This window comes from Cygnus olor, chromosome 4 (genome assembly GCF_009769625.2).
Source record: "Cygnus olor isolate bCygOlo1 chromosome 4, bCygOlo1.pri.v2, whole genome shotgun sequence".
Classification (NCBI taxonomy): Eukaryota; Metazoa; Chordata; class Aves; order Anseriformes; family Anatidae; genus Cygnus; species Cygnus olor.
In genome coordinates, this window is record NC_049172.1 from 71,109,689 (window position 1) to 71,135,126 (window position 25,438).

At 44.3% G+C, this 25,438-nt stretch overlaps 1 protein-coding gene across 3 annotated transcripts in view; it reads right to left on the reverse strand.

Annotated features, from left to right (window-relative positions):
• The window catches only part of FGFRL1 (fibroblast growth factor receptor like 1), a 173,125-nt gene that overhangs the window by 9,188 nt on the left and 138,499 nt on the right, over positions 1-25,438 (reverse strand). For all 3 annotated transcript variants that reach the window (XM_040555285.1, XM_040555283.1, XM_040555286.1), the window contains 2 exons: positions 8,448-8,528; positions 2,933-3,217 (listed from right to left, as the gene is read on the reverse strand). In XM_040555285.1, coding sequence (XP_040411219.1) covers positions 2,933-3,217; positions 8,448-8,528 — 366 coding nt within the window. The remainder of the gene's footprint in view (positions 1-2,932; positions 3,218-8,447; positions 8,529-25,438) is intronic.

A 25,438-nucleotide genomic window follows, 5' to 3' on the forward strand; every position in this document is an offset into this window, starting at 1 on the left:
GCTGCAACAGAGGGGTGGGACAGGATGACCTCCAGAGGTTCCTGCCAACCTCAGCCATTCTGTGGTTCTGTGTCTTTTATAACTGTATCTTATAGGGTGTAATTTACAGGTGAATACAACAGAACCTTGTGTATTCCATGTGTAAGGAAGAAATTCTTTATTCAGAGGGAGGTGAGGCACTGAACAGGCTGCTCAGAGAAGCTGTGGCTGCCCCATCCCTGGAGGTGCTCAAGGCCAGGCTGGATGGGGCTTTGGGCAGCCTGGGCTGGTGGGAGGTGTCCCTGCCTGTGGCAGGGGGGTGGAACTGGATGATCTTTAAGGTCCCTTCCAACCCAAACCATTCTGTGATTTTATGATTCTCAGACACAACCTCAGTTTTTTAATTCAGATTATTTACAAGTATGTGGCTACCCCAGTTTGGGTAAGACATGTTCCTTCTCCTTTTGGTCTTTCCAAATGTCCCCTAAAGACAGAAAAAAAAATGGATGGGGAAAGGCCCCTTCCTTCACAGACTGTCTAATGACAGTGATGGCAGACTGTGGATATTGTCATATCTGTGCTCTCGGAGTCTCTCAGGAGCTATCTGTCACCTTTCCTGCTGGGCTTGGCTGATGCCCATGGGGATCAAACTGTACTGGCAGTCATCCGATGCCATGTCATCCTCACCTATCTGCTTTTATTATTCCTTTCTTCAGCCTAACGGTCCATGTACTCATTGTGGAGTAACTTATTTGTGGAGTAATAGGCCACAGTCATTTCTTTTCTAGCCAATAATAAAATCTTTCATTTCTCACACAAATTTTGCCTCAAGTCTCAGTTGATGAAGGAAACAAGGTGGTAGGAAAGGAAATCAAACACAAGGGTTCACAAGACCATGCTTTCCAGCATGATTGTAAGTCTTAGGTTGTGTCAACTCCACATAAATCCAAAAGAAAAATATATCCCTCATCCTGAGCAATGTTAGGGTCTGTTTTAGTGCTAACATCAGAGAAATCAGTCAGTTTCCAGGCAAGGAGGTACTGCAAACCTCTGTCCTAGGCACAGAGAGAAATTATGGTATCACAGTGGGTGGTAACTGCTGGCAATCATCAACCACTTTTGATGGCAAACACTGTTGGACTGAGCATGTAACACAACAGCTCCCACCAGCACAGACAAGAGGAAGGAACAACGGCCCCTCTTTCAAAAACTCAGGGTACTGTCAACAGTGAGGGCTCTAAAGATGTGCTTGGGGGAAACAAAAAATACCACCATGGTCTCTACAGGCTGTGCCTAGGGACTACAAGCAGGAATCATAGCTGGGGAGACTGAGACTCTGATAAGCGGGACAGGCTGAGGAGTGGAGGCTTAAGGAGAAAAGAAAAAAAAAAAAAAAAAGGGAATGGAATAAAGCCTGAAATGCTCCACAGAATGATGTTAAAAATAGAAAGATGTCTGAAAACTGCTTAATGCCCTTATCTGCCTGACTCTGGTTCCAGCTTTGGTTACTGTTTTCACTCCTAGCCAGCAAAAGCTAATGAAAACAAAGGTTACATACATCTTTAAGTTGATAAAAACCAAGATAAACAAGGACACAGAAAGGGGTTTGTTCCTGGTGCTGTCTGGTTTTGATGAAGTGAAAATGCCACAGCTGCCATTAGGATGGGGCTTGATTCATTTCCCTGTCTCTGCTCCTGGTTTTAGTGTAAACACATGTTTTTACTGTCTCCACACAGCTGCATCTTTATCAAATCCAGATGTCCAGCAGGTTTGTGCCTTCAGAGCCCAACAGAGCTCCCCACATGTGCTTTTAATTCCTGTTATTCCAGAGAAGGGACTTATCAGAGAGCAGATCTTTACCTTTAAGAATAGTCTTTCACCCTGGGATAAACTTTCTCATGCTAAAACTCATGCACAGACAGACAAACAACATGCTTTCCATGTGGCTGGAAATAGCCCTCCACTCTCCTCCTGGAGGATTAATGAGGGATATTTAATCTTCCCCCACTCAGCTCATCTTCTCCTTTTTCTTGAGCAGGCTGTTCCATAATCATTTCCATGGCAACTTATGATGATGTCACAGACAAAGCATGATGATTTAAGAATAAGAGTTCTTCTTTGGAAGACTTAGGTAGGCTTTGAGTATAATTATCTTCAGTAATAATAGGAGAAACAGGAAATTAGGGACCAAAAATCAGAATAGCTAGACAGTAAGAAGAGCTATTTACTCTACCTCACCACAAAGCAGGATAATGCTCCAGAGCTTATCTTCTAAGGGCTGAATCTAAAGATACATACAGGACTCTAGTGGGATTTTAAACTCTTTTTAGTATCTCATTTGAATCCACCTGAACCAGATGTCTAAATGCTTTTAAAAACCTGGTCCTAAAGCCTTGTTTGGCTAATCGACCTAGTCATAAGATTTCTGCTAATTCTCTTCAGAGACTTCTCTAATGAAGTGGGCCTCTTATTACAGATACCTAGCCTAATATTTCAGTTATTGGTTTCACCCTACTACCACTCTGAGAAAGTAGCCTGGGCCATCCTAAATGTGCCTTCCTCTCTAAATGTACCTTTCCTCTGTGGCTATCTATGAAGAGCCTTCTCAGTAAGTTCTCATTTTGTCCTTAAATTGACTCTATCAGCTGCATGGGATTGAACCGGGGAATTGGGAACTTTGGCCGTGTGGGTACCCTTAACAATGACAGTTACCCAAGTGTTTCTTTTAATTTCAGACTTCTAAATAGTGTTATTAATATTCTGTCTTGCTCAGGTATTAGGTTTATTCTAGAGTTTCAAAAAAGATTTCACTGTTGATTTCTGCTGATATTTCTAACACTTCCCCATGTCTGCATCCAGCTGTCAGCACTGCATCCTCACAACCACACTCTTTACTCAGCAAGACCCTTTCCAAAAGCTCCCTCCCCACCTTTGCACCCCAGGCTGTACTTACGGATTACTTCAACTTTGTATGTCGCATTGATTTCTCCAACTTTGTTAAACACTCGGCAGGTGTATTTCCCACTATCCTCTGGCTTCAGGTTCTTCAGGTTCAGCGTCCACTTCTTCTTCTTGTTCTCCCCAATCTCCTGGGGCGTGAGGGGCTTATTGTCCTTCAGCCACGTGATGTCAGGCCGTGGGTTCCCGCTGGCCACGCACTTCAGGCGGATGGAGCTGCCAACGGGACGGGCAATCACTCTCCGTCTCATCTTGGCAGGCTGTGTGAACCTGGGCTGGGCTGCAAAAGGCAAGGACAATTGACTGTGGTGAGCAAAGGACGTATAAAGGAGAATACTTCTATCAGGTGCTGTGGCCAAATTTGCTTGAGAAGCACTTGGCAGCACCATACATGCCAGTGTGTCACCGTACCTCATATTCTAGCTCAAACCAAGTTACTTAGCACCCTCCAGTCAGATGCAGTTGAATGTCTAGTGGACTGCAAGGAGCACCACGTTAGCCTTCTGCATAGTACAACCCTGGAATTCCTCCGTGTCCATAAGGCAACTGAGTGAGTCATATGTCACAAAATAATACCAAAATCACGCTAGTGCAGCTGAAGGCAAAACACAGCCTCATAATCACATTGTAATTGTTACCATATTCCATGCCACAAATGCGAGCCCTTAGCCAAGACCAAAGGAGAAAACTCAGATTCCTGTTGGGCTGACCATTGTCTCAATCTTTTGCTTGTCACTTGAAGCTTCATTTTCTGAAGATGTGTTTTGCTCTTAAGTTCTCACTGGCTTTAGTGGAACTTGAGAAGGGTGAACGTCTATTCAAAATGTAACAAAGTCTTAGAAGTGAGCCAGACTTTTAAACTTTGATCTGAACTAAAATGTATGAGATTCACTCAACATTAATTTATGAAGCATTCATGTGGAAAAGCACAAAGAAATAAGTAAACAAATGGAAAGATCCAATAAAACAAAACTTGAGTTTGTTATTGGAAGATACCCCCACGCCTGTCCATCCTCAAAACTGAGAAGATGAAGTTGGTGGTGGAGAAAATCATGTGTTAAGATAAAGTTACCTTCATTTAGCAAGGAAAACACAAATATTTCTAGCAGCAGTCACAAGAACACTAGAAAAATGTGAGGTCCCCATTTGGCAAAAGCTAAAAAAAGTCAAAAGTTTTACTCCCAACTGCACCTAACTTTAATTCAGATTATGTAAGAATTCCAGGGAGAAAAGAGGTGACATCTTTACACCCTGGTAGTGTTAGTAATATTGCAGAAGATCTTCCTATAAAGTTGTGAGTTGGTCTAACTAATCAAGAGAAAGAAAATGTTCTTTACAAAAGGTTTTAAGACAGTTAAAACAATAGTATATGATTTGTTGCAAAGCAAAAGCTTCTCTAATAGTATCATGTACAGAACATTTCAAAAGAATTTACAAACTTCCTGAAGTTACCTTAGTTATGCAATGTCAGTAAAGGGGCACTTCTAACCACAGCCTCCTGCTGAGATTAACACCTCTTCTGAGTGCCACCTGGCACTCTCCCTCTGCTTCCAAAATACTCCTGCCTAATTCACTTCTCTTCTTTCTTATTTTGACAAAGCCAGTTTCTCCCGAGTCCATTTGGCAGCTCCATAACAGGTTTCTCTCACTGTTTTGAAATCCTGTTTTTTTGCTTACTATAATCTTAATTTTCAGCCCCAAAGGGTGGTGACCCCGCATTTTCCTACTCCCTGGTAAATCCTCCCAGATCATTTGCTTGGGAAATTAAAAAAGTAGCTGACAACTGGACTGCTCTGTGGCACATTGGTTTGGATTATGCCCATCAGCCACTGATATTCACCAACAGCAATTGCAGAGCCACAGCCTCAGTCGCACGTGACACACCAAAACAAGCTGGGACGGTTATGCTTCAGGTATCAGGGAAGTTTGCTACAGGACAGGACAGGAGGACTCCCTATCACAGAGCCAGCCCTGCTGCCCAGGGCCAAGCCAGGAGCTCTGGGATGTGCATTATGGTGGAGTTTTGTTGATTGAAAGACGCTGTTCTGCAGTTTCCCCCCTCCACACACCAGAGAATTGCAGCCGTTGCCTTGTGAGGTCCGTGAACATAACCCCTAGTGGTCTCACCCCCCTGCAGCCTTGATCCACGTCCCTCCCTCTTGGAAGAAGACACCCTTTGGCATAGCCCTCTCTCCAAGTCCCTTTCTGTAGGAGAAGCCATCTGCCTCCACAGCCTTCTCTTGCCCCCTTTGGCTGTCGTTTTGGGTCCCAGCCATTTCATGTTATTTCAAACTCTTGCTCAGAAATGCTTTGCTCTCCGTGCAGAGGCTTTCATGTGTAATCTAATGAACTGGAGCAACTCCGGCACTGCGAGTCCTTGCCATGACAGCTGAGCAGCAAGTGTGACATACTAACCCACTGCACAGGTCGCGGGGCCTACATGGCTGGGTATTCCCTTGAGGATCTGCTGCAGGAGGAGGCCCCTGCCCAGCAAAAACAATCACCCTCCCAGAGAGACGATTAACCCCATCAGGGCTGCACATTATGAGCACTGACATGCTGTCGTTTAGGTCTGAGCCGAGGGAGATGTGTTGATAGGGGCTGTCAGTGGAGAAACAGAGTGAATGTCTGCAAGGCGCAAAGGAGGGGTTAAGAACCAGCCAGGAAATGGATCTAAATGGTTATTCTCTAATATGGCAATAATTTACTCTGAGACCAGGGACTGCAGGCACAGGTAGGGGTAGATCCCTGCAGGATAGGACTCCTGGCCTGGGATTAACATACTAAAGAGCTGGTTGGAATAGGATAGTCCCTTATGTAGTCCATGTGGAGCAAAGAGTCAAGTGAGTGACTCTAAGCTGAGGCCTTCCCTTCCCTCTTCCCTGCTTCCACAGCAATATTTCAGAAGGACGTTGTCTCCCTTCTCAGTAATAGCACTCCAAAACAGAAACTCTATCTTTTCTCCCCCTATAACATTTCTGTTTTGTTTCTCCCACTGTCACTCCCATGAATCTGAAGCTTTGCATTCATCCCTCATGCAATGTTGCCCAGATACACACCAAGCTACAGGTAAAGCTAAACTCCTTGGGCTCTTTCTGTCTTTCTTCTTCTGTTTAGATAAGGTTAAGCGATTATGTGTTCTCAAAAGCTACTCCAGGCTGTGTGCAATACGCTGAAACCAGATCCCATTTACACAGTCCTGAATGTTTCCTTGACAAAAGCCTGAATTGGACAAGTTTAAAAAGGACAGTTAACAAAAAAAGGAGAATGACACACACACATATACAAGAGAAAAATAGACCCAGCAAGCACAAAGGAGAAAGAGGGAGAAGCAGCACTGTGAAGGAGACAGAAAAAGTCTCCTTTAAGTTGGTGCTAGTAAATGTCTGTCCCCAAATCTGTACCATTTACAGAAGTTTTGCTTGTTGGAGTGCCAGAGAAGGCCACTACAAAGTGCCTCTGTGTTATTTATACTTCGGTTTCTTGTTCTCCACATCACTTGGCGTTTGCTTCATAAACATGAACTACACATTTGTACAGTAAAAATTATGCCACACGCAAGAGCAAGGGAAAACACAAGTGGATGGGGACAATGACACAGTGTTGTGTATGGGTTTCTTGCTGAAATCTGTTTACCATGAAGGTTCAAGCTAATGAGAACGAAATGAAGCAGAAGGATGTCAGCACAAAGACCTGGGAAAGAGTTCAGCAGTCTCCTCTCCCTAGATGACACCTTGAGGTGCATGGATTAGTCCCAGAGGCTCCTGTCAGATATTGCTCATACAAGTTTAAGTGGTTAACTAAAACATGTAGTGTGCTGTGATCCGTCGTGATTACCACCACATAGTCAATACCACTTCAGGCTTTCATGATACTTACACAAAAAAAATCCATGGTATTATTAAGTACTGAAATACTTTCAAATCTTTTGAATAAGAGCTCGATCTTTCATGGAATGGGTGTATCTATCTTTCCCTGCTCTTGTGGGGAAGGTCCTTTCCCTGGCAATTTCATTCCATGATAGCAGCTGGAAAGCAGAGTGGGACTATCACCATGCTTCTCCTCTCCCACTTCTCTAGGGCCCAGGACTCTGCAAACACAAACTGCTCTGTCACCCATTCTCTTTCTGAGACCCCCAGACACACACTGAACCCCCCTCATGACAGCACTTTAAAAACCTGGGCCAGGACAGCACAGGGCACAACACAATCTCCTATGAGGACATGCTTGTCTATGAATTCTAGCAATATGTACATCTGTTATTGCAGTATCACTGTGGTATTGATCTGTCATCCACCAGCTCTCCTAGCAGCACATCTACCATGACTTTCAGTATCTACTCTTATTTCCACCAGGATAATGAAGGGTAGAGAGATGGCAACTTTTCTTGCTAGCTAATGAATCCCTCCTGAAGCACTCCTGACCTGGAGTTTACCTGAGACACCCTTTCTTTAGCTCTAAAATGTTATTATCCTTTTCCAGAACGAGTGGAGGTTACCCTCCTCTCTCAGAGCAAACTCAGGCTCAGATGAATCTGTAATTCATGGCTATTATGGCACTGCCTCCTTTAGCTTTGGACTGGACTACACTGCAGCACACCGCGTCCTTTGTTTGCCAACTCCTGAAGGAAACTGGCCTCAGTTCAAATGGTGGGGACTCATCTGGTGACAGCTTGACAGGTTCCACCCCTACCATTGCTATGAGGTTACTCACTTGCCACGAACGTGGGAGAAAGCCATCTCTATGTCATAAAATTCAAAGGAGGGATAAACTGCGGGAGCAAAATGGAAATGCTATGCTTCATCCCTTGGGGTCATAAACTCACATCACACTCCTGTCAGTAATGGCCAAAAGCTGTTTGGCATCAGTCTGATAACTTATTGTCCTTCAAGGAGTGCTTGGACTGAACTTTGGATCTGTGAGTCTTGCAGTGATTCACAACCTGTTCCAAGAGAGATTTTAGCAGTTCCCCAAAGCTCTGCAACAGCATCAAAATCCTATGCTTGAACAGTCCGGGATTTTGAGAAGTTCATGCAGGTGTCTAAAAGAGAGGGTAGTTTTCAAAAATACTCAGCTTTGGCCTAATGCTAATTCTGATGAAGTGAAGTCAGACCTCCCATTTGCCCTCAGTGGGAGTGGTGTTATGCTGGCACTGAAGACTTTTGGAAATATTGCTGTAAAAGTCAATATACCTTTTATAGAGAGTCTATGAAAGCTGTAATAGCTGCACATGCAAAGTCACTGCCCAGAAAAACAAATTCAAGGGAGAACCATGCTGGGGTATAAGGCAGGGGGCTCTAGAGCAGATGATGGGCTGTATTTCGCAGAAGGACGCCTGGATGGGATCCATTCACACCAACATTCAGCTGAGACTCTGTTTATTATTTGAGCATCTGTAAGGAGAACTCATTCCAATTGCTCTGCCTTTTCCTTTCCTTCTGCAACTGAGAAATGTGCTGGCTGAACAGCACCGAAGCAGGAAACAAGGTAAAATATACACTGCTCCTTACCCCATTGCTTCCCAGAATGATCTTCATATTCTCCATTCGAACCTTCAGGTACCTGGCTGTTCTTTCCTGAGCTGGTGTCATCTGCAAAGGAAAGGAAAACGATATTAGGAAGGTCTCCAGCAGCGCAGCAGTGTGCTAACAGGAGTTTGCATTTCCTCTTGGAGGCACCACGCAGCTGAAAGGCACTCAACATACATTTGGCATTCACGTCCTGGCACTTACAGCATGGCCAGTTTAATGAACAATTTAGTTGCTGCTTTACAAGCTTTTCAGCAGGCTACCAAAGCAATGGGAGATTAATCAATGTTTCCATTAATAGCTGACAAAAGCCTCTTTGTTTATGTTTACAGGTTGCTGTTCCCTAGGAGGAGCTGATCCGTTGTACCTTCTATGCAAATAATGGTATAAATCAAAATTACAGCTAATTAAACCTGGGAGGTGGGGAAGACTTATGCGATCGGTCACACAGAGCACAAGACATGGAATTAGGGCCAATTTGCGTTTCAGCTTCCCTACAAAATCCAGAGAGCAAGCAGGTCTGCTGGGGGTCAAATGAGCCCTCAAGGGACACTGAATGCAAAGCTATGGCAGAACAAAGTGATATGGAGTATAAAAGCTTTTTTTTTTTTTTTAATTTAATTAAGGCCACCCATCCACCTTTATCAATGACACATCTCTGTGTCCCTAATCACTCTAGTTATCTATACTACAATCATGGAGCAGCATCGAAGTTTCCATTCTGTGCCCCATATCACTAGCAGAAGTAGACATCACCAAAAGGTAGACATCACCATCAAAAGGTGATGTCTACCTTCATCAGCCCTCTCTCCAGCAGCCCCCACATCCAATTTCAGCTGTACTTTGACCACCTAAAAGGTCTCCACAAGGGCTGAGGGAGCAGGAGAGTGCCCTGAGCCTCTTTCTGCAACCCGGGTGGTGCTGGTGCTGATGGTTTCACACCTCCACAGCACCAGAATGAGGATGAGAAGCCTTTTCCTCCCCCAAAACAGCCCCACCTTTACTGTACAAGCGCTCAGCTCTCCTAGGAATGCCACATGCTGGGAGGGAAGCCCACCTGAGGGACACCTGGCAGCTATGGTTCATGGCACAGCAAAACGTGGCCCTAATGAGGCTGCTCCTGAGCACTGCAGGCCGAGGTGGGCAGCCCCACAGCGAGGTGAAGTCCTTCATTGAGAGCTGCTCAGCTCCTAAAGTGCATCGAAGTGCCTGAATTGTGTGAGATGAAGCCAGGCCTAAACTCTTATTTCAGCCCTGTGAGAGCAGCTTGATTTTCAGAAAGAGGTCAGGTGAAGGCAGGGAACAAGTCTACCTCGGTAAGGAACTATGCGAGGGTGTAAAACCCATCATGAGAAGCAGAAATACCTGAACTAAGTAACGAATCCTTCCAAACGCTCAGCTCCTAAAACCAATAAGAAGAAAGGTTTCAAGCAAATGAGAGGAACAAGCTCTGTGCTTTTGTTTTTTTTTTTTAATTATTTTTTTGTCTGTGTGTGTGTGAAAAATGAGCAAATAGTAGAGCTTTTCATTTGCTTTAGACGATGGGTTGTGCTTAAATAGAGTTCAGTGTGTAAAATTCTGTGCAGGCTTTGTGAGAGAAGACCATGGATTTAACCCCATCCTCACCCCAGTTTCCACTACTTTGGAAAATCATCCCGTCCCTTCAATGTGGGGCATTTTGTGCCGCCACATGCTCCACTCTCGTTTGCTGCTGTCTCTTAAGCAGAGAGGCTGCAATGCCATCTGGGTTTGTCCCCCCTCACCCCTGGCAGATTTTTCTCTTCTCCTTGCAGCGACTTCGGCACAGTTCCCCCGGAGGTATGTGCAGCTGTCATTTCGAGGGGGAAAGCAAGCTTTCAGGGCAGCAGCACGCCATGCCCTTGCTCCGGCAGCTCCCTCTGGCCGACCATCCCCAGCCACCTCCCTCGCCCTGTGTCTGTCACTGGAAGCCCGGAGGATTTCCCAGGCCAGTTCCCAGCCCAAGTCTCAGGGCAGCAGGGTGAAACGCAGCCAGGCTCAGCACACAGCACCGCCTGCACAGCGCCGCGAGGGCAAATGCACCGTGTAGGCTGCGCCAGGGCTGGCCCGCAGCCCGACTGACGGAGGAGGCTCGTAACCCACGTGCTGCGTTCTGCAAATATAATTTTACAGCCTTGGCAAACCAAACGGAGGGAATACAAATATACCCATTATATATGATGGCTTGCATATGACAGATCATCTCCTTTAAGTCAAAATACTGAGTTGATTATCTTCTGGTGCTTGTACAACTTTTCACTTAAATATTGGTAGGGCTACAAACGAAATCCTCGATGCCCTCTGACAGAGAACTTAGCAAATCCCTCAGCACAATTAGAAAAATGCATTGGGTAATGGAGAAGAAAGGAAAACTGTGGTTGGAGATGTAGGATTCCTGCCCATTGTTAAGCTGCTGAATATCTTAAAAGCGGCTAAGACGTTTAAGTGGTGATGTTCTGTCAATTATATCTTAATCCTACCCAGGGTGATGTACAAAGAGCGGTGTAGCCTCCCTTGCCTCCTGCCTCATGTTACAGTATGTCAGCCCATGTGTGCTCCTCCTGCCTGTACACAAGGTCTGACTGGCATCCCCAACACCTCTTGACACGCTGCCAAGCTTTTGATGTGAGTAAAATTGCTCTGATTCTTTTTGATCCTTTGAAGATGCCTCTTTGGTTGTTATCCTGCCAAATCCCAAACCTGCGGAGTAACCTACCAAACCCAGAGAAAATGATTTTGGAGGAAGAGATCAGGATAGCTAATGCCACCGTGCTGAGCCTATGAAATAAATAATTTGGCAGCGGAGCAAGATTTAAATAAGTAACTGCACGCATTTAGGCATGTTGTTTTAGATCCACTGGAACCAGTTTCATGTTTGTTAGGAATGTGGTAACGTTAACAACAAAACACAGCAGAAGTCTCGGGGAGGGGTGGTGGAAATGTCGTAAACATGGAAACTGGTGTAGAGCAAAACTATTGCTTCCCATACCCAGAGGTGTGCACTGGGTGAGGGGATGCTGCAGATGTCTCTGTTCCAGCTGCAAGATGCAGCCAGCTGGGCTCCTACCTTGAGAAAAGAAATCCCCAAACTGGATGCAACTCAGCACAGCTCATCTGAGGGACGATTCCCTGAAGCACAGGAATCTCAGGCCAAGCTTAAAAGTGTGAGTGAGCCAGGAGAATAGCCAGTAATATAACAATAAAGCGTTAACCTGAGATGTGAGTGACTCAGGGTCAAGTCCCTCTTCTGCTGCATTCAGAGGGATTTGAACCTCCTCCCTTGCACCTTGGGTGAGTGTTTTAAGTTCTGAACTATAGTAGCAGAGAGCCAAAAAAAGAGCTTATTATTATATAAAATGGAACAGCACAGCAGGAGATAGGTATCCCAGGAACACCCTTAGGATGGAACAACCCCGTTTAATTCAGATATCACCAAAATTTGACTTCCACCTGCTACGACCACATTGAAAGTTATACTGTGGCTGCACGGGAAGCATCTGTCAAAATTTCATAAAAGTTCAGAGGTGTCTGGCCCAGCCCTAACCTGAAGTCTGAAGCAAGCTCTGAATTATACCAATGAGGAAGAGCAACAAGGTCTGAAAGATCTGGTTAATACCGCCTGATCTGAAGGCCTGCTGCTTGTATTTCACCCCAGCCTTTGCAAATGCAACTGGCCTGGCAATATTCTTCTTAGACAGAGAGTGCACCTGAGAAAACGAGCCACATTCAGCTATGTTTGAGCAGCATATAAAACGATGAGTTTGTAGCAGAAATCACAGGAGTCTTAGCTATATTCAAAAATGACCTAATAAGCCGATTGCTTACTCATTCTCTTGTCACCTCCCACTGAGGCAGCCGGGTCAGGGTGATAAGTACATACAAAAAAAATCAGCCTGCAGCCAAAGGGCAGCAGGGACCAGCTATGCAGCACTGCCAGCTTTGCTGCCAGCAAATTACTGCAAGAGGCAGCGCTAAGGAGGATGAGCTGCTGAAGTTTCCTACGAGCTCCCTTTTCTGTGACCTATATTGGAAGGTCATCCTGTACTGGACTTCTTGGACACTATCACAAGCTTAGGAGAGCAGCCAGTTGGAAGACGAAGTGGAAAACCTGCCTTGAAAAATAATCACTGACTAATTTTATGTCACGAGTATCTGGGGGTAGGAAAACACACCCTGTGTACATGATTTAGGTGTCCTCACCATACAGCTTGGTTCTGTGGTGTTACAAAGCACGCTGGTTGGTCAAAAAACCTGAAGTGGAAGACTCCCATATGATGTCAGGTGATAGACTCGGGGACATGGGACAAACCTATGTAACCCCTCTCCTCTCTGTATACCTCACTGGCCATACGAGATGGGGTCAGGATGGATCCAGAGGCACCAGCTGTTTGTTCAGAAATGCCATCCTGGCAGTGTGACCTGCAGAGAGGCGATCACTGCCCCTCTTTTGCTTCGGTATCTTGTTCCAAGCTGGCTCCTAGGCTGAGATCCCTCAGGTCAGATGTTGGTGTGGGCCTGGGAAGTGTGGGGTGGGGTGAAAGGGGCAGTCACAGGCTTGTTTTTGCCTGAGACCTGACACGTCTGAGCGTACGAGGCCCTGATTATCAGTGCTGACGTCATGGGCCAAATTGCCCTTTCACACCCCAGAAAGCATGACGCTCCACGTGTATTGCCTGCCATGTGTCCTGTTGGTCAGCTCCTTGTCCCAAAGCAGGCTGGGTTTCTCCAGAAAGAGATTTCAGTCTGTAACTCCACCAATTAACAAAGGGGGTCCAAAGGGACAAAGAGTGCCATATAAACGGGGTACAGTTTCTGTTTATTACCACGGCAGAATCGTTCCATTCCCTATTAAAAGTTAAAACAAATGGAAAATTCTGCATAACAGTCCGACTCTGAGAGAAACTGATGGGAAATATTCACAGACTGTTAACGAGCCAGGATCAAATTTTATTTACCCACAGACTTTCTGTGGAGGCTTCGTGTTTTAGCCAAACGGGCATGACTTGTTTTCGGGCCAATACCAGGTTCTTAGAATCCATCCCCAAGTCAAAACAACGTCCCAATTTACGAAGCAAAAAATCTAACCATAATGTTTCTCCATGATTCACAAAGTTGCTTTAATTTGTTATAATGCAAGGCCAGTCCCTGCTCTGACTTGATGGGACCAGCTTTGGAGCCTTTGATGTCAGAGGCCTTGAAAGCCCCATTTCACAGATGAGCCAGCTTTGCATAAATAAACAAAGTGACCTCTGAACTGGAGCCTGAGACCTGAGCACACTTCAAAGCACTGGGGGAGGCGATGGGGGGGCAGCGGGGAATGAAGCGATCAGCATGCTTCATTAAGGCAGCCCCCCGCTCCACGCTGCTGCCGAACAAGGGGTGTAAATAAAAGGAGGGAGGCAAGCGAGGAGGGAGTGAAATGAGGGGGAAAGTGATGTAATCCAGTCAGGCTTGAACAATTATAATGAGGCCTTCTCCCATGGATGAATGAAAGGGACCTCTCTGAACTCCAGCTTTAAGAGCCAACTCTCGCGCTTGCCCAGATGCATCATATTTGCACATCATACTTGCACCCCGATGTCCTTTGCTGCTGCAGAGGTCCAGTGAGTGGCAAATCTGAAGTTCCTTGGCAGACGTGGGTCTTGGACCTTCCCATGAGCTAAATCAGAATTTGTTCTGCTGGCCTTAACCATAAAACTGAGGGGAGGGAATAGGCCAGTAGGTGTTTGGACTTGTTTTCCTGTAGCCCTGATGGTGCAGCAGATAGAAGACAAACTTACAAGAAAGTAAGTACAATCTGAAAAAGTCATGCTCTACAGTTTATCTCCGATAAATTCAGGATTTCCTGTAATAATTTCTGGAATTTAAAAGGGAAGCACAAGGGAAAAATCACTCTGTACTTGTTTTAGTAGGTCTTCTGCTATCCCAACTGGTTCAGCCGATGCCCAGATGAATGGTCCATGAGGTATGTATGTAGACAGGCAGTAACAACTTTATCACAGGGTTTGTGGGGATTAAGGCACTTGCTTTCCCCAGATCTCCTTAATGCGGATTAACACTCCAGGTTTCACTTAGAATTTCAGCTGGTATTAACCCCCAGCAGCCAGGGAAATGCATCCCAACCTACTGGCTAGCACATGATTTCCATCTGAAAGCTACTTCTGTCAGCTGCCAGGATTTTATTGCTAGTCTTGTTAGCCTTGTGATATTTGGGGGGGTTCTGAAGGACCTTGATCCAGGCATGTGCTTGAGAATCTCTCTCTCTTTATTTTTGTGTTATTGAATAACAGTTCTTATCATTTGTGATTTTAAAGCAGCACTCTACACAAATATACCCTAAAGACTTGGAGGAATGGGAACCAAAAACTGATTTTTGAGATCTTATGATATTTTCAGCCTGTTTCATGGTTTTCTGAGGCCTGAATTATGTCTTCAGGACTCTTGGGACTGGTGATCCATAGATCAATTCCAAGGCTGATTAGAAATCATGAAAAAGATTAAGATGCAAAGTTTGTATCTTGAGTAATTCTGAATTTCCTCCCATCACTGAGGTATAATTTAGCAAGCCTTCTCTCTGAACCCTCCTTTATGCCGGAGTCAGATGGGAAAAAAACTCACATGAATTCATCCCACTAATATAAACCTGGTTTAAATCTTAGATGTCATTCTGAATGCTTTTCATAGCTCCTCCAGCAACCCTTGATCTCTTGCTTGCCACTCCTTAACCTGCCTGCTGTATTAACAGTGCCGTCCACTGTATTAACAATGTTGATGCCATGGAAAGGCAGGAAATGTGTTTAGAATTTATTTGGAAGGGCATAGTGAAAGCAAAGGGATCAGGAATATTTGGAGGGATGAAAAAAATCTCCTGGAGAAAACCCCTTTCCTTGGGCCTTGCCAAACAAAACCCCTCAAGATGAAAAAGAAGAAATCCACTCAGAGGAACACATAGCCAAGGAACACTCTAGTTGTGTTGTTTTTTTTTTAAACCTAAAAGGTTACTGGCAGAGAATTTGGCTCTGTAATGGGCACTGAAGACTTTACTCCTATTGCCTTTGGTTCCAGTTGGACCAGAAATAACCAGAACTATTGATACTAGAATTTCCTGAGTATTTATATGTGGACAGTTTGTGTTAGTGGCTTTTTTGGTATTTTCAGCTCTGGCTATTTTCATGAGAATTTCCATGTAAAAAATGTTATGGATTTTACTTCGGCCCCAGTACTGAGAGTCTCTCTATAAGCACGATGCTTTGCAAAAGAAACCTTGTCAGCCCACTTGCCTCATAAAACACAGGAGGAGCACCGCAGTCTACAGACTAAACCCATGGGCAGTGAGTGAAGAAACCCAACTTTTGTCCCTTTCTAGGTCCCACATTTTTAAGCCACAATAATGAGGGCTAGGCCCATCATCCCTCAGTTGTAGATGGCAAAGTTCTGCATTTTTGTTTATTGCTGCATCCCGCATCTCAACGCACAGGTGAACAAATATTGGGAGCAAGTGCTTTAAGACCAAAGAAGACATAACTCCCTTCTGCAGAATAAAAGGGTGGACTTGGGGTAGCATAGACATATCAGAGCCAATTTATTTTTTGGGTTGACACCAATCTAGCTCCAAGAGAACAGCGGTGTGCTGTTCTGCTTCTCTGGACAGTTTTAGCAGCCCATAGAGAATCCAGCACTGCTGTGCAAAAGCTGCTATCAGCACCTGAGCTAACTCTTTTACCACCAATTCCTTCTTCATACAGCAATCCTCTGCTGGGAGTGCGATGTAGACACACTCCTAGTCTGTAATGTTGCAGACCACTAAAAAATGCTGTGGTTTATAGCCTATGCTTGGTTAAAAAACTTTGATTTGGAAAAGGATCACATATTTCCTCAGAGAAGTAAAAGTGTAAGGTGGAGTGATGGAACTTCAGAAAACTGGACTATTTAAGGCATATATAAAGGGATTAATACACAAATAACAAGATATAGAGAGTATTTACATTTCAATGTATGTGAGCTTCTCAAGAGGGCCATCTGTTAGACTATATCACCCAGAAGAAGCAGAGGTTGTATTACCCTCAATCTTTGGAACATTTCAAATCATAATAGTCTACCTATGGCTGAGAGATTTTACAAAACCATTTGCCAAAGTTGGCTCATCTGGTTCCCAAAGCAAACTGTAGCAATTCCTCCACTGTTTCTGTTAATATGGTATAACTGTATGATCAGGATGAATGAAAATACTCAACAGAAAAGGATGATTATGAAAAAGGAGTCCTTGAAGACATCCCCTCTCCTCCCCCCAAAAAACACAAACCAAAAACAAACCCTTCCTAGTGGCTATATTTATACAGTGGAACTTTGGAGATCTTCCAAGCTCCTGACTCCATGAAGATGAGACTTGGGTGAGATCTGGGCATACCATGCTCATCTTTCTCCTTCTCTTCTCTGTCCCCATGTCTCCTCTGTATCTGGTCAGGTCTGCACCTACTTTACAGCTAGTTCTCCCCCCTCTTCCCCAGCCACTTCCCACAAAGCTGTGGAGGGAGAAGCCTTCCTGAAGTTTGGGTTCTTCCCTTGCTCTTTGTGGTCCATCATTACCCGTGGAGCTCACAAAGTCATCAGAGACACATTCTCAGCCCTGGAACATCTGCACGTAGGGAAGCTCCATCTACTGCTGTAACCACAAAAAGAACCACAAGGAGAGATGGCTGGAGCTGCTCGCTGAACCACTGCAATTCCCTGACCTACCATTATCACAATTACATTACAAAGGCAATCACAGGCCTTCCGCCATGCCGACTCCTCCAGACCTCCCGCCTGCATCCAGGTCTCCGTTCCACAGGGGGCAAGAAAACAATTCTTCCTTCTCTGTTGTTGTTGTTGAGGTTACTTTTTTTATCAGCAGGCTACATCACACACAGACAGCAGTTCCCAGAGCTCTGCACCACAGGCACCAGTCTGCGGTTACACTCTCCACCTACTGCTGGTGAGGATGAAAAGGCAATGAAATCAAAGAACAAGACAAGTGGTTAGGCTTCTGCCTTGTCACCAGCATTTTTGGGGCATGAAATAGTAGCACCAAAGACAGCAATTACCAATCTGCTCTTCCAGCCCTTGAACAAACTGAGAATATCTTCCAGTATTTTTTAATTGTTTAATTGTACCATGCATCAAGGATTTCTTAGAAACAGGTTCCCATTATATTAGACATTGCTCACACACAGCACGAAAGACAGTCCCTGTTTAGAGAGTTTTCTGTCTTTTAGAGAGTTTTCTGTCTGGGTGGTGCAGGAATGGAGTGGATACCACATGTATTGAGGTTCCTCAAGAAACATCTTTTTCACCATCTACCCATTTTGGCCTGCAAGGCGAATGATGGAGGTCTCTCATCCCTTTATAGAGTTGAGAAGCAAAGTTTCATTTATAACACCAATGAACCTAATCTCTGCATTTATAACAATTTTATTCAAATTATTTATAGTAATGAATCATTTCTTACTTATATAACGTTAATAGAAATTGGGTAGTGTCATATGATTTACGTTGCTACCTACAATTTTTAAATAGCCCCTACTTTAGAAACCTAACTCTAGTGCCCAAGTTAGGAGAGAGAATCAGAAGAAGGTCAGGTTGACATCTACCTCTCCTCCCTGACTGCAAAGGGATGACAGAGGGGGCCTCAGCCACGCACAGTGGGTGCCAAAAGCGAGGTGGTATGAACACTCCACCCAAGAACATAGGCCAAAATTCCATCTTCAACAATCCTAAATTGCTTAGGGTTGGGGGAGGGAGGCATGCCACTGAAAGGACTAATGGAAGGTTAATGATAAGAAGAAGATTACAGCAGAGCCGAGGATAAACTGATAAGACCTGGCTCTCAGCTTTCTATTTTAACCACTACGCAGCTGCTGTTTCTCACATAAAGTTATATCTCTATCACCCCTCTTCCAAGTAGCACTGATCGATGTTCATTATTTCCTTCATTCAGATGTGTAGGAACATCACTGATATGTGTTCAATCTCCCTGAACTTTCATGTGGTCAAAATAGCCAGCTGAAAGAAATTTCCAGAGGGGTCAGAAGGAAAGAGGAGTCAGACGTGTCAGTGATTGAGTACCAGAAGTATTTTTGGATGGCATTCATAATCAAACAAAAATAATCAATTGTACAATCCTGACCCTTCCAAACACTGAGTTAATTCCTTAGTGTGGAATTACCCAATCCATCATGATGAACTGGGAATTGCAATACTGGATGTTACAGATAGGAATGGGGATCCAGCTGTTTCTTCAACACCATTACGAAAATTATTTAAACATTCCTTATGGGCTTGCATATTTCATAGTCTTCTGGTAGAAAGTGAAAAATATCTCTTGCAGAACAAAATTAAACATCCTATGTATTACAGCAATTATCTAATGAAGCAAAGTCTCAGAGAGAACTGCTGCATAACATCTTTGATGGGAAAAGTGAGTTCCCTGTCAGTCTGCTTGAGGCAGAAACTCACACCTCATTGAGATCCATCAACAGCATATTATGTTTTAACTTTGATTTCAATAATCGTACCTCTACAGGGTAAAAGTGCTATGAAATCAATGGAAGATGACAGTTTTCAATCAGATTTTAAAGAACACATAAACATTGGAGCATCTAAGATGTTAGTTTAATTCAGTAAGGCACAATATGGTGTTAAGAAATCCTTTGTCTCAGATTTCAGAAGTAAAGAGAACTCCAATTTCAGAAAACAGTCCGCAGGTGTAATAAACAGGATTTCAAAAATGATGTCATTGCAACCATCAGCACCTCAACAGCCACAAATCTATGACAATATACTCAAATATCTTGATAAATGAACTTTATAAAGGACAGGTAAACTACTAAGATAGAAAGCACGGAAAAGGCATTTCAAAGGGAAGAGAGGAAAAACAAATTTCCATTAACTTTGTTGTTGTTGTTCAACTTAGATTTATCTTTGATTAGCAAACTGACGTGCAGCAGTGTAATAGCAATATGGCAGTGGTGTAACCTCTGCTTTTCACACAGTCTCTTTAAACACTGTATTTTATAGCATGATGAGAATCTAAAGGTAAAAAAGTGTGATTCTGGGGTCTGATCATAAAAGATACAAAGTAGGTGCGGTGCCTGAGGATGACGAGCAGACAGCTATATGACATTCTCCCCATACAGTGTCAAATCCATAATTTTATTAGCGAAATGCCATACACCTTCTACATAATGTTCAGCGAATGCTCCATACATCTCTGGGTCATTGTCAGACTAATAATAGCAAGCAGCAAAATGTTACCACTTTCACAATTCTGTCCAAGAACAACTCCGGACAAGTGGCAATTTTGCTGGCTCCCAAAACAAACTGAATACTTGGCACCTTACCTAACGTGAGGATTACAGTATATTACACTGGATAATACGGGCCTGTGTCTCGCCAAAATTAAACTTAACCTAATTACAAGGAGTAAATTATAGCTTTCCATGTGGGGTAAAACACAAATTGTAAAAATGGTTGCTCCACAATTAACTATATATTTGCAATGCTGTCATTACAAATTTCTAAAACATACTTCAAAACAATGACTAGTGTAGTACAGTCATTCCTGTGGGATGGAATTAAATTCCTTTGTGTTTTTTGTTGTTGGTTTTTGTTTTTTTTTTTAAATTCCTGTCCGAGCGCAGGACCAGTAGTGTATGAGAATGATGACCAGAGCAGGACCAGAAAGAACGAGAGACAGCAGCTATGTAACAAAACAAGTGAAAGGCAGGATTTTTTCAGTTGGGATTCAAGGCTTTTGGGTGCTTAGCTGCAGAGTTACTGCATATTTTGGAGAGTGAGGGTGCAGCTCTCCCCAGCAATCAGAACTCAATACAGAGACTCAACTCACCCCTTGTTGGCACACTTTGGACCTTGGACCTATTTAAGGGCCTTACTGAGATAAAGAAAAAGTGCCAGAGAATCTGCAATAATAAATCTATTTTGCAAATGGGTGACAAAGACACAAAGACCATACAAACACATTGAGAAGACAGACTAGGTCTGCAACTTGAACCCAGTGGTTATGAATGAATCAGAACTGGCTAGCACCTAACCAGAGTTAGCTGTCACCTATGACCTTGCCTTGCCGATCCACAACGTTTTTCCAAGAAGTATTTCACCACCTTTGATATTTAGAAGCTAAAGCAGGTGCAGTTTATTAGCTTTCTACACGAGTTACCCCATAAGGCCTGATCTTGGAGGGCAGTGGAAGCCACAGTGTGCACTGAGGGTGCAAATGGGAACATTTAAGCCCTCCATTCAAAATACAAAGAATATATCTCAGTATTAGCTGTGGGGAAAATATTTATTTTTTCTGTATTAAACAGCGCTTTCTCCAAAACCTCTAAATACTTACTTTTATGAGCACTGCTTTTACACACCTTATTTTTCACTGCGATAATGTATACTATTATTAACATACTCATATGAATATTACATAGTGAATGTGTCCCACACGCTGCTGGCTATTTTAAACAACAGATGTGAGAGGGATTTAAATGCCAATTTTAAAACTGTGCAGTTGATTAAAATCCTGTGAGCCATTCATAGATTGCCAGATATTCTATTTACATGTATTCCTCCTATGTAAAATACTTCAGGGAATACTCTAGACCCTGGCATATGGTATAGAATGATGATAACCGATGTTGGAGATGCCACACAGACAACAGGCCATATTATCCGGTTACATCTGTGTGTAAAATGCTTTGAGATTTTTTGATGGATGGAGTTATGAATGTGTAAGGCTGAGATGCTACATTTATGTCCCCCTAAATCATGCTCAGAGATAACAAGCAGCTAAAGCCCCATCAATACAAAAACAAGCACTTTTACAAATGCGTTTCATTGCATCCATGTGCTGTTATTCTCTAGGGCAATTATGACTTGTGGGTGAACCTTGAAAGATTGCAGAGGATCAGCTTAAAAGGAGAACTACAATGCCAAAAAGCATCGAAGCCTTGGAAATGGAAACCTTGTGAGAATAGCCTGTGTGAAGTCAGATCGCAGCGCACTCAGGGCTTACTCTTCACTTCTTCTTGCACCAGGGAAACCCCCATTCATGCCACAAATCTGACTGACTCCAACTTCTGCATCTGCAGCCTCACAAATCCCATGGGCCTGAAACTCCCACGCTCTACAGCACAGGCCCTGCCTGACAGATTACATGCAAATGTTACAAATACATCATAGATTATCGCGGAGGAATGTTCGCGGCGCTGCATTCAGGAGAAAAGGTTCAGCAAGATCCCTTGGTGAAGTCCCCGTGGTTATACACCCCAAACGAGGAGCTCCATCGTGTGAAAACATTCCTAACCATTCCTTCTGTTTTCATTAATAATTTTCCATTTCCTACTTCTGGGGTGCCTTTTTGCTTTAACAAGCATAGTTTTTTTTTGTCTCATCTTCTGAAAGACTGTGCCACTGTAGCCCATTATTGCTACTTACACTGAAGTCGTTTAAATGGCCCAGGCAGCTATATCCAAAATCAGCAATTGGCAAGCCATAATCTCATACCACCAAGATTAACGTGACACCTGAGATGTGTTTTCTTTCGAGACGTAGGAGTCTGAATGGCTGAAAGTGTCAGAAACGCATGAAAAAAACAGTCTCTCTGCTTCAGAAATGTATATGCAGTTGATTCTGTAGTGCTCGTAAGTGACCTTCAGCAATTTTTTTCTTGACAAACAGCCAACTAAAATTAAGTCAAATTGTAATAGGCCAATCATTTGAAATCACAGAGAAAAAAAAAAAAAAAAGAGTTGCTTTTTTACTATTTGAAATACCTCATTCTGGCCCAGAAATAATTAGGGGCGGATAAATTATCTGGTCTACGATTTTCTCTGGCATATTATTTTACTCATGCCTTTCTTCTTCCTCTGCAGGGGGTGCTTGTGGTCATATTGTTCTTTTATTTATGACTCACAGCCTTTTCAGTGGCAGCATGCACACCAAAGCGCAGGCACAGAGCGGGAATGCAAATTCCTGGCGAGGTAACCAAGAAGAGAAAAATGTCCCAGACCATGCCAAATCTTTACAAGAACAGCAGTTAAACAGAAAACTATACCCTTCAAAAACAAAACCTGGGAAACAACAGCGCTTAATTAGAATGTCATGATTTGTATATTTATAAGGTTTAAATATAAGACCTGGTTCCCTATTGAGGTCTAATTGGTTCTTTTGAAATTCCCCTATAAACCAGTGCTCATTTTATCCAGCCAATGCATTCCCCTATTTATTTTGCTTGATGGTGACTTGCTTCCACTTTGAATTGGTCGCTCCCAGGACCGCTCTCTGGCTCAGCTTTCAAGCTGATTTCTCTGACAAGCTGGCAGCAATAAAATAATTCATTCCAGAGGCTGAGAGAATCACCCACAGCATATACTGTGAGTATCGTCTGGCAGCAGTACAGAGGCCGACGCAAGGGGAAGCCTGGGGTAAACCCTGCCCTGGGACACATGAATGCTGCGGGGAGCAGGAAAGGCTGCCGTGATTTGACTAAGAATAAAGGCAGCATCATGGCACTGGGATGGGAAGAACGCAGGAGAGGGGATCCTCCAAAGGAGACTCACTGAAAGGGGGAAGAAGCAACCAAGGAGAGGAATGTATGGAATAAAACCGTGTTTTCCAAGAGAAGAAGCGAGCCCTTGTGATGAACCCCGTGATGTGGGAAGCACTGCAGTGTGGTAGTTCAGCCTCTGGTTTGTAAATCCACGGCTGGTTTTGGAGGCCAGGGAAGATAACCGAGGAGGACAAACCAAACTGCAGTAACCATGCTTTTGACATAGGTTTGTCTGTATTTCTGCTGGAAATGCTGGGGATCCACAAGCTGTGAAGAGGCAGAAAAAAATCCTTGCGATAAACATGGTGTAGGAAGTCTTACAACTAAGAAACCCTGAAAAAGACAAGACAGAGCTCCACTCCTGTTCAGAAAGAAAGACAAACTCCTTGCAACCGAATGGGAGCACGGGTTTTTGGATTGCATCTGTGGCTGGGGTTTCTATAAGAAATAAAAGGCTCAAGTTACTGCATCTCCCCGCTGAAGTCACTGGATCTCGGAGCGCTCAAGGCTATCAGGACTTTCCCGTACCAGCATGACGTGTAACGAACTGGCCCAATATCTCACTGCACAATCACCAGCCTGTTGCAAGGAAACCTGATTACATATCCCCGTGTACTTCCAAACCAACCACATCTGGGTAGAGATTAGTCACTGTTTTTACAGCAAACTCCTGCACTCAGATCTGCTGTCTGATGCATTTCCGAAAGCTACAGACCCTGCTATCCATATACCCTGAAACTAGCATTAGTGACAGCCCCGGCAGACTCCCATGCAGGGGGAGGCAAGCCGGGGTGATTTGGCAGGGCCCCGTTGAGATAACACAGCAGGGAAGCAAGGAACACAAGCTCAGCAGGGCTTAGCTGTGCTGGCTTGGCTCTTGGAGCACTCAAAATTATACTGTTGGAAAATGATATCAGCTTCCACATGAATCTTCCTTAATTTGACTTCTGGCTGGTGTAACCATAATTTCTCGCCATTTCGAACTGGAAGAACCCTCTTCTGCAAGACTTATGCACAGAGGGAGCCGGCCCTCCTGCATCACCCAGTGTGTTCAGCTCAGCTGGCAGATTTCCACTGACACCTCTGAAACCTGCCCGTCGTCGTCCCAGCCCAGTGTGCAGACAGCCCGGGCAAGGCCACCTGCAGCCAGGAGGACTCTCCGGAGAAGCTTTCCAAAAGGGGATGCACCAGGTTGCCCCTGAACATGAGCCGGCAGTGTGCCCAGGTGGCCAAGAAGGCCAACAGCATCCTGTCCTGTATCAGGAATAGCGTAGTCACCAGGGCCAGGGGTGCTCGTCCCCCTGTGCTCGGCTCTGGTGAGGCCGCACCTTGAGTGCTGTGTTCAGCTTTGGGCCCCTCACTACAAGAAGGACATCGAGGCCCTGTAGCATGTCCAGAGCAGGGCTACGAAGCTGGTGAAGGGCCTGGAGCACAAGTCCTGTGAGGAACGGCTGAGGGAGCTGGGGGTGTTTAGTCTGGAGAAGAGGAGGCTCAGGGCAGACTTCATTGCTCTCTGCAACTGCCTGAGAGGAAATGTGGGGAGCTGGGGGTCGGCCTCTGCTCACAGGTAACTAGTGATAGGACTAGAGGAAATGGCCTCAAGTTGTGCCAGGGGAGGTTCAGGTTGGAAATGAGGAGACATTTCTTCTCAGAAAGAGCAGTCAGGCGTTGGGATGGGTTGCTCAGGGAGGTGGTGGCGTCACCATCCCTGGGGGTGTTCAAGGAGAGGTTGGGCCTGGTGCTTGGGGACATGTGTTAGTGGTGACATTGGTGGTAGGGGGGTGGTTGGACCAGATGGTCTTGAAGGTCTCGTCGAACCTTAATTATTCTATGATTCACAAGCGAGAAGCAATGCAGCGACACTGCCAGGACACCAGAGATGCAAAACAGACTTCATAACATGGCATTCAATCGCAAAGCCCCAAACTGAAAACTTTTCATTACATTGCCAGGGTGAGGTTGGCAGAATTTCGGGTTAAGTTTTCAATGAAGCAGCAAATTGCTTCCATTTTACTTCTCTGTGTTACTCAAGTGACCAGATATTCCAAATGAAAACTGCATTGGAAACTTCCCAGAAACCGAGGTGTGGCATTAATTTTGTATAAAGCAGAGCAGAAGGCAGAACGCTATCTCCTTTCTATAGCATAAGTGGTTAGTTGGTGCCCAGCAGTCTTAAGAAGATAAAATATCACCTTAATTTCAGAACCTTTGTGCTCTGGCAATAAAAATGCTACAACTGCAATAATAATACATCTGCTTGTAAAACTCCAATGTTTGGTTTGGATTAACACCACTGCTACTTTATTCCACGGGGAGAGAAGTGCAGTGGGTCTTAAGTGTTATCTCCTCCAGACAAGAG